At 35.7% G+C, this 14,691-nt stretch overlaps 1 protein-coding gene across 8 annotated transcripts in view; it reads left to right on the top strand.

The window, feature by feature from the left end:
- FRYL (FRY like transcription coactivator) overlaps positions 1 to 14,426 on the top strand; it is a 178,006-nt gene extending 163,580 nt beyond the window's left edge. For 6 of the 8 annotated variants that reach the window (XM_075500035.1, XM_075500034.1, XM_075500032.1 and 3 more), the window contains 5 exons: positions 2,913 to 3,011; positions 7,615 to 7,683; positions 12,018 to 12,128; positions 13,510 to 13,706; positions 14,087 to 14,426. In XM_075500035.1, the coding sequence (XP_075356150.1) occupies positions 2,913 to 3,011; positions 7,615 to 7,683; positions 12,018 to 12,128; positions 13,510 to 13,706; positions 14,087 to 14,345 (735 nt within the window). In that variant the 3' untranslated portion in view covers positions 14,346 to 14,426. Of the gene's footprint in view, positions 1 to 2,912; positions 3,012 to 7,614; positions 7,684 to 11,063; positions 11,384 to 12,017; positions 12,129 to 13,509; positions 13,707 to 14,086 lie in introns of those variants that run through there. The other 2 variants (XM_075500037.1, XM_075500036.1) reach the window with 2 other exon arrangements.
- The last annotated feature ends 265 nt before the right edge of the window (positions 14,427 to 14,691 follow it).

The following is a 14,691-nucleotide window of genomic DNA, read 5'->3' as shown; positions in this document are numbered from 1 at the left end:
AGATTTTCAAAGGTTTGAATAAAATGTGTTAATTATATTTTTGCCCTTTAAAAGGTTGTCCTCTAAAACATCTGAATAATTCTAGGATGTAAAAAAAAAAAAAAGCTGCTTTTTATAATTGAAATCAGGAATTAAAATGTTAGGTGGCCACTATGTATCATAAACATTTGAAAACACAAGTGAGAAGTGCATTTTCTCCAAAAATACGCTCCAGCTGTAACAATGAACAGTGAAGGAACTTACTGATACTAGGTATCACTTAAATTCTCTTGCTATTCTTTACCTTCCCTGCTTGTTCATATTTATTCTATATTCTTTGCACAGAGAAGAAAAAGGAGGACTACTTATCTAGCAGCAACTTTGCCTTTTTAAATTGTATTGTTTATGTACGTATTCAATGATACATGAGAAAAACATTCTAGCTACAAATATACAATGAAGGCTTTGAATTGTTTGTTGTTATGCAAGTTGAAATCTTGGGTTATAATAAATATTAATGTGAGAAGTCAGCTCAATGTTCAGCAGCAGTCAGAAAAAGCTAGAATAAGTACAAAAAGAGACAGCAAAACAGAGACGTCATTGAGCTAATGTACATATCCCCGATATACCTACATCCTGAATTTTGGGGGCAGTTCTGGTCCCCTGCTCTCAGAGAAAATATAGTTGAACTGGAAAAGGTTCCAAGAAAGATCACAAGGATTATGAAACATGTGGAATGGCTTCCATATAAGATATGAGTATGCAGGTTAGGATTTTTCAGCCCTTTAGGAGAGAAATCTGTCCATAGATAGATGTCTTGATTATCATGGAAAAGTGATAGAAATTATTGTATTGTTGTCTTATTTGGTGTTAAGGGTGATCAAATTAAGCTAGCGGTGACTTACAAAACATACAGAACCAAAGATAGGTGATCCTTCATGTGATACATAATCAAACTGTGAAACCCTGTCCTTTTTTACAGTGTCTGTTCATGTTTTCAAAAAGCAACTAAAGAGATTCATGAAAGAAATAGCCCTGCATAGATTTTTTTGAATATGCAGAACAACACATTGGCAGAGGCTAAGAAAGCATTCTGGAGCAAGTGGATCACCACATGCTTGCTCTGTTTTGCCCTTCTTTAAGCAACTGCTATTAGACATTGTCAGATGGAGGACTGAGATAGATGGATCTTTGGGCTTGACCCAGTGTGAGACTCTTCTCCCGACCTGTTTTCTTCCCTTGATGCTAAGGGGCAACTCTGCTCTTATGCTCTCATTTAGAATATGGGTACTAAAAAGGCATGATATGGATAGTGCATTTCAAAGGAACCATGTGTAATGTTTTTTGTTTAACATATGCCACTTTAAAAGCAGTAGAAATAAACCAAAAGAAGAAATTTGTTTGGGATAAGAAGCCACAAGAAGAGTTATACTAGTGTCTAGCTCAAACAGCATGTGTGTTTTAAAAAATAAGTAAGTAAATAAATATATATATATATAATATATATTAAAAAATATAAAAAAGGAATAATAAATACGTATGCACACAAGTATACAGACTTGTGTGTGTGTACATGCATATGTATGCACATACACTCATTAGTGTTGTTACATTGGCAAGTGCTGTGTAGATACATCTTTCATCTCCAAATAATTTGATTGAAATGAATGTACTTGTTTATCAGATTACTTCTCACTAAGAAAGAATGCCTAATTCAAAATAACATTCATGCACAAATCTTTGGTTTTGTGATGTCTGCTCATGCGTACAAGATTGGCATTTGATTCAAATCTGGCCTTTGATTCATTCAGAAAGCAGTTTCCAGCAGAAAGATGGCCCCTTACATCAAAGCACGGGTTCACAAGTGATTTGGGAGTGGCTCATGGCCTACTGCTGATACAACATGCCCACTGACTTCTTTGCGCTTTTATATTATTGCACACATTGAGTGCAGAGTGGCATCATGCTATAGAGCCCGTAACTTGCTTCTTGGTTGATGTGGACATAGAGGTTGGGAGTAGCAGTGTCTTAATACGGTGGTAGAATAATAATCTTGATGCACTTGGAAAAACATGTAAGCATTGTTCCCCCTCCGCCTGAGTAATGTGGGATACTGTGACTCCGTTTCACAATTTTGTGATCATAGTCTTGTGCTTGCACTTTCAAGCTGACCAAGAGGTACCAGGTAACAGGGACTGGAGAAAAGTGCAGAGCTCTTAATGTGTGCAAGGAGTGACCAGTGTGAGGGAGGAAGCATCGTGTTAGAGGCATGATTATTACAGGAAGTGATAGGAGAAGGATTAATAAGGAAAACCTAAGTGGAAATAAAACTACAGGGAGAAATGGTGTGGAGCAAAGCTGAGGTAGCAGCCCCTGAGGGGAAAAGAGATTTTGAAACTATATTGAAAAAGGCAAAGTCATTAATGGTAGAAAATTCTTCAAATATCCAACAGTTCCTGCTTTGACAGTTCCTGATTCTTACAGACTGAAGCCTTTGCTGGTGGTATAGTTTGTATACTGAGAAGGGCAAGTAACCCTCACTGGACACTCCTTAGGTCGCTAGAGGAGCAATCCAGCAGTACCTTTTTTCCTGCTGCAGGCTATTCTATTTATACTAGCTGTGTGCATGTTAAATATTATTCTTCTTTTTGAAAGATCTAAAAATCCCTTTGAAATCTCTCTTTCGGGTTAACTAGGTACTGCCCTTCTTATTTTGGAATCAAAACTGTTGTTCACTGATTTAACTGATACAGCTATATGTGTTAGTTTACTAACTCAAAGGTGTCACGAATTATCTGTACCCAACTAATTCTAATTTGATTGTTTTTCCAAATGTAGACTTGGAATTTCATACTATATAATTCAGATATTAGACTATATGGATTATAGTCAGATGTTACATGACTACAGAGGTGATTGCTTTTATCTTCCAGCTAATGTCTTGTGGCCTGCTAGAAACATTGAAGTTCAGTGTTCTAGAGCTCCAAGAACACTTGGATACCTACAATGTCAAAAGAGAGGCAGCAGAACAGGTGAGTCTCTTATATTTCAAAACAAAAAAATATTACAACTTACTTATCAAGAAAATGTTGTGAGTCTTTATCTCTCAACACGGGTATCTAAAAGTAAACCGTGGGAAAAAATTTCTGAAATAAAATCCTGTTTCCTTTTCTTACTAGTATTCTATGTGTATAATCTGAACCTGAGGTTTTTCTTACATGTATTTCATTTTTGTTGCATGTATTTCTGAAATTGACTTAGAATATATAACAGTGCACAAATGCACTAGCATTGGGAAAAGCGCATTCCTAATTTTAAAATCCTCTTTTAAAAATATTCAAATATTTTTAACATGAATATCAATAAATCATGGTGATTTTTTTCTTTAGGAAAGTTCTGGATTATTTTATTAGACTAGAAGGGTGGGATTCACCTCCAGATTAAGACATTTACAGATAACTATCTATATGTGAATTAAGTGCATTAACACCCATAGTATTCAAGGATCAAGTCAATACAATAAAATAAATCAAGAAAGCAATGCATTTTATCCTCATTTAGATATTGACTTGTTGCTCAGCTGAATAGGTCTTTAGACTTCTCTTTGTGGACTGGATCTCCACTGACTGTAATGGGGGCTTAAACAGCTGTGTCATACATAGATGCATAAATCTAGGTCTCATCCTGCAGCTGGATCCCATTGAGGCTCACATTTATGTCAGTTACTTAGAATAAATACAGTTTAGTTTTCAAGGTATATGTCAGTGGTTATATCCTTTTTGCAAAGAAACCCAAAGTTTAAAAGTTGAAAATGTCTGTAGCAAGGCTCTGTATATTTGTTTTTGCGAACCTCTGTGTGAAGTTCAGGACGGAGGATACTAACTTCAGAAAACCAAAACGGGTAAGATTTCGATTTCAAGAGCCAAAAGAAAAGATGAATCTACAATCAGTTTTGCAGGTACAGGGAGAGAGAGAATATATGGGGCTCTTGTTGTAGAGAGAAAATGATTCCTAAGAAGATTAAACATGCATTTGAAGGAACTCTTTACTGATCTCGGCAGCCTGTGAGGCCATGACAATGGCCATACAGGCAAGTTTGAGGGATGCGAAACTGAACCAGAATTCAAGCCATGACATCTTGGCAGAGCTGTATTTTGCAGCACAAGTGGCTCCATCTTTCTTGATCATGCTGAGTTTATTAGGAAATGATGGCCTCTGCCTTGCAACAATTGCTGACAGCTCATCTGTTGAATAGAATAGACATCCACTTTTTTGTGGACAGGATCTCAAAAGAAATGGTTTCCTCAAAACCAATGCTAAAGTATGCCACACAGCACTGTTAATGTAGATAAACTGTTTCTAGGATCCAAGCCAGCATTTCTGCTAAAGAGTTGCTGCATTTTTTGCCCTGCTCTGTGATAATAACAATTTATTTGTAAACTAACTCATGAGGTCTAATATAATGAGCTACATTTTGCTATTTAGGCTTAATTGATGTAATATTTAATATCTGACAATCTGCAATGCGTAATGCTGTCATCACTCCTATGAGAAAATAATGTATTTTAGTCCTCATTTTAGAGAGCAACACTGAGGCACAGAGAGGCTAACTGATTTGCCCCAGGGTCAGACAGGAAGATTTGAGGCAGGGTAGAGAGGCAGGTCTGTGTGCGTGCGTGTTTTGATTTGTCAAAGTGTGCATGCGTGTTTTGATTTGTCAAAGTATGACAAGTTAAAATTGTGTCCCTTTCAGCTAATTTTGCACTGCTACATATCATATTGACACAACTCCATGCTGTGCCATCGCATGGATATTAAGAGCTTGTTTGTATTTTATTTTACTTGATAAAGGAATATGGATATCAGTCTAATGGCCTCTGTCACTATATCATAGTGAAAGAGTATTGTTTTTCTGTAGCGCAGCTGTCAAAAAGGTGTCCAGTAACACGTTTCTGTGGTCAGCCTGTCTTCTGCCACAGGATTTGTGAGTGACTGGAGCAGGGAAAAAGGTTCACAGGATGAAAGGAACTGCTCTGAAATAACTGAGAGCATTTTGCCAGGGTTTTATTTTTATTTAATCATTTATAAATGTAAAGAAGCAGTACTGAGGAGGAAGAAATGTATAGCTTTGACCAATCGTTTCTGACACTTGATAGCATGTCATTGAACTAATTTAGTGCATTATTTAAGTATTTATTTAGCATGTTAATTTAGAAGTAGTGACTAATTATTGCAGATAATTTATTTTTCTAAAACTTTTTTTAAAAGCATTTCTTCAGCTCTTGGTCCTCAGGTTGTTTTTAGTGTGTATTATATAGTATATGTAGACTAAGAATCTTCCAAAGCTACTTCTCAGATATGTTTTACTGGTTTTCTTACTCTGTCCTATTAAACAGAGTATAGGGAATGATTGAAAGAGGCTTCCTCAAGTCAAATCTGAATTTCTGTTATTGCAGGCAATTGTGCTATGTATCCTATTCAATCTGAAAGTATTAAGGCAAAACATGTAATGAGCTTATTGCAGATCCTTGCTTTTTTCATAGAAACGTGCAGAAAAATGATCAAACTAAGCTGGTTGGGCTATTGTATAATAAAGTAAATATAAATTAACAGATATTTAAATATTTGCATTTTAATGTGGTATCCTCTAGAATCAACCACTGGCAAATTCTGTACATTAACTTCTTTAATGAAAAACTGTTGTTTAAAGTTTACCCTAATAGATGATGTTTGTCACTATCAGTGCTGTGTGTTGTACTGGCATTCACATGAATCAAATTTTAAAAGTAAGAGGCTTGGGCTGGAGTTGCTTGAAACTCTTAACTATGCACTGAGATGAGAGAGAGATAGGTACCTATAGTATATGGGGTGGTTTGGGACGTCTGTTTTAGGGTTAATCTGGCAAACCAACCTGTACTATGACCAAGACCAACCACAGACACTCCTCACCCTTCAGTAAGCTCTTCACCCTATATCTTTGTAGAAGATATATAGGGGGAAACATAAATTGATGTAAAGCAAATATATAAAGAAGATTATTTTGTCACACAATCTACTGCTGTTCCCAAGGAGAAAATTTAGGTCTTTCTACCATGCTGAACGTATATTCTGTAAAAAAAATTTAGCAGATTAATTTTGTCACCTTTTTGGAGCTACTGTTCTATTTCCTTGCAAGGAAACTGCTTTGACTTCATGTGTGTATTAGGCGCAAAGATATTGAGTCAGGTAAATGTAATAAAAAATACAAGGTTGTATGTATATCATAACATTCTAGGCACACCCTTTATTCAGACTGGTTTTAAGATTTAAAAAAGATCTTAAAAGGGCAGTGTGTGAAAATAAATACTAGCTTCCCAATTTCTGATGCTGTTTGTTCCAGTGCAAACCCATTCCACTGTTACCGATGGATGCTGTCAGATAAAAAGAAAAATGAGATTTGCTGTGTACGTTGGTATCCATGTCACTAATTGAAACTGACACTGCGGTGTTTAGAGAATGCCATTTCTCCTCTTGATAAGCACACAGGCCTAGTTAATTCACTAAGTAACCTTTATTAAATTGAGCAGATGGGAAATCACATTTTTCTTTTTCTTGCATCAGACAAAGGTTAGAAAAAGGTCACTAAGATTTCCTGTGAGACTAAAGATAGCAAGCACACAGTATGCTAAATTATTCTTCCTTGGATGTATAGAGCCTGTTCTTCATTTCAGAAGATAATCTGCACTTTATCTCAACATGATGCATTCCCATTTCAGTAATATCCGAATTACCTCATGCTTGCAGTTGTTTGCACTGTACAGAAAAATATGCTGGGAACTGTGTCAATGAGATGATCAGATCGTATTGTCCAATAAGAGCATATGTGATTCTGCAAATGCTGTATATTAACACTTTTAAATTTGCATGATTGGTTAAAGCTAGAAGAAGAGATTACCCACTGAAATTAAAAAACTTGTTGTCTGCTACAGGAACTGGGGTTAAATACAGCCCTGTATTCATGAAAGAGAGTGGAATCTGCATGTTTGCATTGTGTAATGTGAGAATACTTCATCTCCCTGGCTTGTATGAACTGGAGGTGATGCTAAACTCCCATTGAAGAATTTATTTTTTTTCTTTCCATCCAGTAAACCTGCACTTGCAGGAGAGCTCTACTTCCCTCTGTTTCTAAAGTAGTCCCAAGAAATATAACAGGCTTACTCTTACTCTCTAATTTGAATTAGTGCTATATTTTAAATGCTGAGAAATCATGTTGGTGTAAACCTTGTGCAGCAAGTAAAAAGAAAATATGATCTCATTTAATGAAAGGGATTTTTCCGCCTCCACCCTCCCACACATCTCACTATAACAGTACAGAAATTCAATCACAGATTAGTATTTATGCTAAAGTGTACTATCCCCATCTGGGGTAATGAAGGCTACAGGAAATTTACAACAGAAGGGACACAATAAAAACGAAGTGATACATCAGAGCGGAAATCATTAGTGCAAACAACATTGGTAAACAATTGATTTGGTATCACAATTTCTTAGGTAATCTGAGAATGTGCAAGACTTGAAGTGTTTTATGCAGTTTTAGTAGTCTTCAGTTTGCTCTGTTTCAGAAGATGTTTAATCTTGTTTATATTTATTTTGCAGTGGCTAGAAGACTGCAAAAGAACATTTGGTACTGATGATGGTATTCATGGCACTAACACAGATGCCCAGGTAGGTGTATGTCATTTGTGAGTCTCTGAATATGAGATTAAAAAACATCTTTATATCTCTTGCACAAAAATTCCAATATTTGCAGAAAGATTAAAAATGTATGAAAAGCTTTTCATTTCGGTTATCATACTATCTTTTGGAAACTCAGATTCTTGTGAAGTAGTGGTCTAATAAAAAGGGCTCTTTTTAATAAAAGTTGGCAACCTGTCTTGGGTTCTAGGCTTAATAACACTGAGTAGATAAGCAGACTAGATACCATCTGTGTACCAGCAAGTCTGCTTTTCTGCAGCTGTTTCTAGAAGAAAAAAGATTAGCATTCTGCTTATATGTTCAGATAAACTGTCTAGCCAAAAACCTCTACTGAATTTAATATAATTAGTACTATATAAATACATATGACCTTCCTGGAGCCATTATTTGGGGGGGAAGGAACAGGGAGTAAAGTAGCAGTATGGCAAAAATCTCCCGAAACACTTCTGTCAAAATATCATCTAACAACAGTAAGTGAAGTAACCTATTTGTATTAGTTCAATATTTTGTATGTATTTGCATGGCAGTCATCTATGTTTAATATTACTAACTGCTATAGTAAGTGACAGCTTTTCCCCAAGTAGACTAGGACTTTTTTTTTTTTTTTTTAACAATAGCTGCATAATATTGACACTGTAGATATAAAAGCAAATCCAAAAACTATCATTACTAGGTACAAGGAATCTGCCATCTAGAGTCCTGTAATAAGAACAGTGAAAGATGTAACAAAGTAGAATTGCAGGTAGCAGATGAACTTACCTGTTCACACTGTCATTTTGACAAAAATCCCAAGTCCAAGCTGAAAAAGGAGGAATTTTATTCCTTTTATTCAATTAAACTCTATTCATTGATGCACTTGGTCATGTTTCTGCTGCTGAAAATGTAGTGTTCAGCAGCAGAAATGTCTACTGTGTGCATGGATTGATTATTTTTTTATACAGTTTTCATTTGCTCTCATATATGTATATTTTTTTAATTCAATCACAAAATGCACCTGAATTTTTAGAGTAGTGAAACGTGTGATAACATACTGTTGATTTTTATATTGCATTGAAGTTGCACATTTAAAAAAAATATTTCATGTGGATAAGCATAGGTAATATAGCAAAACAATTTGCTACCATTTGCAAGGATTTTTGCTTTGCCTATGAACACAACATTTAGTGTGTTTTACACTTGGTTTACATCTTCGTATACTGACTGGTACGTGTTTAGAAATATGTAACATTTACTATTACAATACAGTAAATGTTCTATATATTAATAATATGGACATAAATGCTGCTTTTTTTAGAATGTTGTTTATATACACCAAGAAACTGTTCTAACATTTAACTGTTAGAATGTAACCATGCTTAGCATGAAGGTAAATGCTACTGTTCCTGCTGTATAGCTAGGGAAACTAAGAAAAGGAGGGAAAGCCACATGCAGGCTTTAATTTAGCTTGTATGGAGAGAATGCAGGATTCTGAGTGAGGCAGTTTTGTCTGTTCTTCCCCGTTTCTGCAGGGTTTGAAGATAGCCTCTGAAAAGGAGTTATGTGTCCATTCACATTGATTATTTGTGGGGGCCTGTTTTGATTTTGGTTTTCAATCCTAGCCTGGAAGGCATGCTGGCAATTTTTTCTTTATGTGCTCCTTGCACTTGCACGTTCAGTTAAAATCATTTTAATGTATAGTATCCATTGAGAAAGCAGAGTCCTGTTATTCTGCTTCATAAACGTACACAATTTACAGAAGTTCTAAATTTATTCACAGAAGCTTATAGTGACTTGAAGGAGATTGAGAAGTTACCAAGTGTAAGATCATTCTTTCAAAAGTCCTTGTAAATGGAGTGTGGGGCTGATAAGTCTATCCAGTCAACCAGTTAATGCTAAAAATACGTAAGTGTTGTCTTGCTCAGGAAAACAGAGCTGCTTCATTCAACAGATATTTTTCATTCACTAACACAGATAAGATTTTCTTACTAATTTTTAGCACTGTGGTCAATACAGCTAAGGAATAGTGAGATGAATTCTGTTCTGGCTCATGCATTGCCAGCAGACTTGCAAGTAAATCTAATTATTGGATTTTTGCTATTAGTACTTACACGCAAGCCTGAAAGAATGCATCTGGACTCTGGCTAGACTGTTTGTACAGGACTGGCAGGTAGAAAAATCAGATTATTCTCAAGTGAGCAAGTATGTGAAAGACACTGAAGCAGGACAAAGCCATTTTTAAAGGAAAACCTCTCTTGAATTTTTGGAATAGCTATCAAGGTGTGATTTTGGGAAGAGGGATTATTTATGGCTTACAGTAATAATGAGACTTGGCTTCAAGACCACTGGAACTTAATGACTAAAAATATTAAATATTTTTAATAGGCCATTCCCTGCCATTCCTCATGATTCTCTGTGCTTCATTGAAGTGAGTCATGGAATTCTTGTCGATTTTGGCAGTTCAAGATCTTATCTCTTTGCAGTGTTCTGTGCAGCAGAAGTTTTTGCTTATATAATAATTGTGCTATGTATATGATAGCACAAACTACAGAGCAAAAGCTTGCAAGGTTTATAGTCTGTTAAGCAGATAGCGTATAACTAAGTTAGTACTTAGTAAAGTACTAACTTAGTAATAAGTAAAGCTCAACTACTTCTGCCTGTTGGAATCAGACATCAATTGCATCTTCATATGTTTACTATACCCACTGTACTTGCTTAAAAGCCATCAATACACTTAGCGCTGTACAAAGCACAAAAGTGCCATTCCTGTCCCTAGTCTGACAAATATATTTTCTGACAATTTCTCTCCCTGTCCCTCTTTCCCAAACGTTTTTCTGAAATAGCTTGTAAAAACCAAGTGCAATTAAATTACAGAAATCTCACAATGAGGCGTTGAGAATTGAGTTTAGCAAAACCAAGAATTTTCTAAACTGATTCAGAATCCAAATTAACATTACATCTCAAATTTTAAAAGGCATTATTTTTGCTTAAACTATAGTGGTACAGAACAAGAAAGAAGCATTGTAGAGATGTTCAGACCTAAGTGTCCTTGGTTTTGATTTCCTTAAATTTGCATACCTTTAAGACTGCAGAATATATAAAGACCAGAAAGGGTTGTAGGTGAAGTATGTTACTCATGTTGTGGGACAACAGAGCTAATGCTGTCTATTGTTAGTTACAGCAGCAAGCAATTTAACTTCAAATTCAGTCTGTTAACTTTTGCCATTCAGGGTATATTTGGAGCATGTTACTTGTATTTCTTCCTCCATTTTACCTGGGACATCTTTTACCCTAATTAAAATTATTTCCTACACTAATTCTTGATCTTTTTTTCTTTCTTTGTATTTTTGTGACCTGCTCATCTTCTTGCTTAGCAAATGGAAATTCTAGCAGTAAGTGATGGTTCTTGATTTATCAAATACTTAACCATGCCAGTCACCAAACTGGTCTCCATCTGTCTCGTCCATTTGTGACATAGTGATGTCTTGTCATAGACTATTACAAAAATGCTGTGTGCTTCAATTTTGCATCATCTAACCCATTGAACTGTTGGTCCTTTGTCGATAATAGGATCCTGTAGTTAGTAGAACGTTATAGAAGATTATTCCATTAGCACTAGCTTTTATGTCTGTATGTAAAGCAGTATTAACACTGTCTGCACTTTGACTAGTGTTTTAGACACATAAAAATGGAAGCAAGACAGTGCATAAGTTAATGCTGCTGCTTCATTTCCTTAAGGATATATTGTGGTATTTTCTAAAATAGAATCAGAGCTACCTTTTATAAAGGAAACATTATTCTTGCCTCCAAGAATGGAATTATTCTCCTCTTATTCCATCAGGCAGTTGTAAGCTAAGGCCCAGGTTATATACTGTGCTTACCTATTTATATTAATGGATATGAAAGATTCCATACTTAGAGACCACAACTGCTTCTTTTGGATATTAGATCTTAAATTTAAAACAGTAAAATATCAACAATAAAAGTAAGCAATCTATGAAACTCTGTCTTGGAACATGACATTTCAGAATGCTTTTTGAATCACTTTACATCCCACCCCCTTCTTGGAAATGTAACTTCTTATTAAAAAGTAAACCTATGTGAGAGAGGCTACCTGTAAATCTAGAACTGAATGAAGCTTTCATCTGCTTTTCATTAGCTTCCTGCTACGTTAGCTTCTAAATCTTTTTGGCATTTTCTTCAGTAACCAAATAACTACTTTTAATTTTGTACCTTCTCTACTGAAGAAGTTGTCATTTATTGTCTGTTGTATTGGATAGTAGATGTTTTGCACTTCCTGAATATAATAACGTTGTTTACATTTGTAGGAGCTGGAGTTGTGTCGGAGGCTATACAAGTTGCATTTCCAGTTGCTGCTTCTGTTCCAAGCCTATTGCAAACTTATCAGCCAAGTAAAAACAATCAAAAAAGAAGCAGAGGTAATGAAAATCATGCCATTTAGCTGCTAATTGTTGACATTTTAAAGCCAAACCATTTAAAATACATTTTGATAACATTTTCATCAGTGGGACATCTTTTTAGAAACTGAAGGAGGGTACCAGCTGTTTTATAGCCAATTAATAAAAGATTTAAGTAGAGCTCGCAAGAATTTTCTGAGATGTTCAATTATCTGTGTTGATTTTTGTACAGCTTGAAAGCTCTTAAATAGACAGGAACACAGGGAGTCCAGTGATGAGGATTTTAAATATTTCAGTAGTGCTTCTGGTGTATTCTAATCAAGCTACAATCAAGGCACATCAATCAACAGAGTTCTGTGATGAAGCCCCTTCCCATCACCCTAGTGTTTCCTATTGTGAACACCATCATTTGCTACCAGCTGATTTATGTAACTGTGTCACTTCAGCCACCATTCAATTACTCTGCAACCTTAGTCCCCATCCTAAGTGCAGTTAGTAATGCGTTCTAGACATCTTATGCCTGATTTTTAGTTGTACTAACTTCAGAAGTAAAATGTGTCCTTCAGCTGTGCACACGTGGTACATATGTGATGTTAGTTGAGTTAATCTGAATGCATTATGCTATTAATAATGTCTTCTGAAAGTTCTCCCCTGGGTCTGTAATGCAATAAATAGAGGTAGCAGGGAAAAAAACAAGCCTGGTCTTGCTTGATATAGTGGGGAGGAGAATGAAAAAGCGGGGTGAAAGTCTTTGGGTTTTGAGTAGCTTAGGAAAAAATGATGCATGTTTCTCACTTAGATTTCCAGATTTTTGTAGAGGCTGCAAATAAGTGAGTTAATTTCCGTCTGGAGAATGTTGTGGAAGGTCAGCATCACACCAGTCCCACTTCCTGCCTAAGTTAGTCAGATGTAGAATCATATTCTGAGCGATGGCCTTGTCTTTTACTCATACATTGGAGCTAAAGCCGAAGATAGTATTATATACACTGGCTGCACTGCAGTTATTCTGCTGGGTTACCAGTCTTCCAGATTTTTTCTTCATATTTAAGTTGTCCTTGTAATAATGCAATTGCTGCTGTACTTTTCCAACATGTTTAATTCTTCTTGTCGGTTTAATTGTTATTAAGTGATGTGGGGAGAAAAGACATGTATTTTTTGAAACAAATTTTAAAAGACCTAAGATGGAAACTTCATCAGGGGAAGGCCCAAATACCTCACATGCACACCTGGGCCATTAAATTAACTGTATACTTAAGCAACTGCAGCAAATACTTGGATGTACTTTTTCTGCCTCTCAGTTATGATTGCAAAGAGGAGGAAAAATCTAAGTCTGATCTGCTGAAAGTGAATTTGTCTGAAAGTACATTTAAACTAGAAAAGGTAACTCTTATATTTGTTTTAGGTCATAAACATGTCTGAAGAACTTGCTCTTTTGGAGAGCTGTCTGAAAGAGGCTGAGGCTGCATCTGACAGTGGTATCGAAGAAATTGAAATTGCAGAGGCTTCCCAAGCGAGCACAGAAACAGCTATTCACTCTCTCATTGAAACCCTGAGAAACAAGGAGTTTGTGTCAGCTGTAACACAGGTCAAGGCTTTCAGGTAAGCGCTTAAGGATTGCTTTCAGACCTGAGTTTGCTAATGGGCCTTTTTAATTTAAAGATAGGGATAGGCACTATTCCAGGTTTTTTTCCAGCTCTTGCTAGATGTCTTTATTGAAAAGGACAAGCACTGTTCCTTCATTACAGCTTGTTCATATGCATTTTGCAATTAAAAAAAAAAAAAAGCCATTCTAGTAGTACTTGTTCTTTAGAATTTATCTCTGAGAAAATGATGCTGTTAACTCTCAGGACTCTATGGAAGAAACATTTCTCTTGCATTTTCCTATGTCTTCCGTTCAAATGTCTGTTTAAAGAACAAGAATATTTAAACATTTAAATTTGGGTTTTTTTAATGTTTAAATCCAAATTTTGTGTTTACAGATCTATTTGGCCCCATGACATCTTTGGCAGTTCTGAAGATGACCCAGTTCAAACATTGCTGCACATATATTTCCGTCATCAGACACTTGGTCAAACTGGTAGCTTCGCAGTAGTAGGCTCCAACCAAGATATGTCTGAGGCCAGCTCAAAGCTGATGGAACTTAATCTAGAAATTCGAGAGTCTCTACGCATGGTGCAATCCTATCAGCTTCTAGGAAGAATAAAACCAGGAATAAATCTTATGAGCACTGGATTCTGAACAGCTGTCATTTAGAAAAGAACTGGTGATGAAGACGCTTCAGACTATTATTGAGCACCTTTCATAAAAAAAAACCCAAAACCTCCAGCAATCTTGACAACCAACACAGTTTCATCACAGCAAGAAATTTTCATCAAAAGTAAAAATCTGAAAATTGAAGTGAACATCTTTCTTGACTGCTCTTTCTACACAGTAGCTGTGTGACAGTAGTATTTTTTTATTAAATATATGTATAAAAACTACATGAAAGGAAAAGGGCTTAAATGTAATGCATACATATGCATTATTTTCTGTTGTAACAGAACTATAAATGGTGTTTGCAGTAACAGCCTCTAAAGGTTGAATC

Source organism: Mycteria americana, chromosome 4 (genome assembly GCF_035582795.1).
Source record: "Mycteria americana isolate JAX WOST 10 ecotype Jacksonville Zoo and Gardens chromosome 4, USCA_MyAme_1.0, whole genome shotgun sequence".
In the NCBI taxonomy this organism is placed as follows: Eukaryota; Metazoa; Chordata; class Aves; order Ciconiiformes; family Ciconiidae; genus Mycteria; species Mycteria americana.
This window is presented reverse-complemented; position numbering and strand designations above follow the sequence as displayed.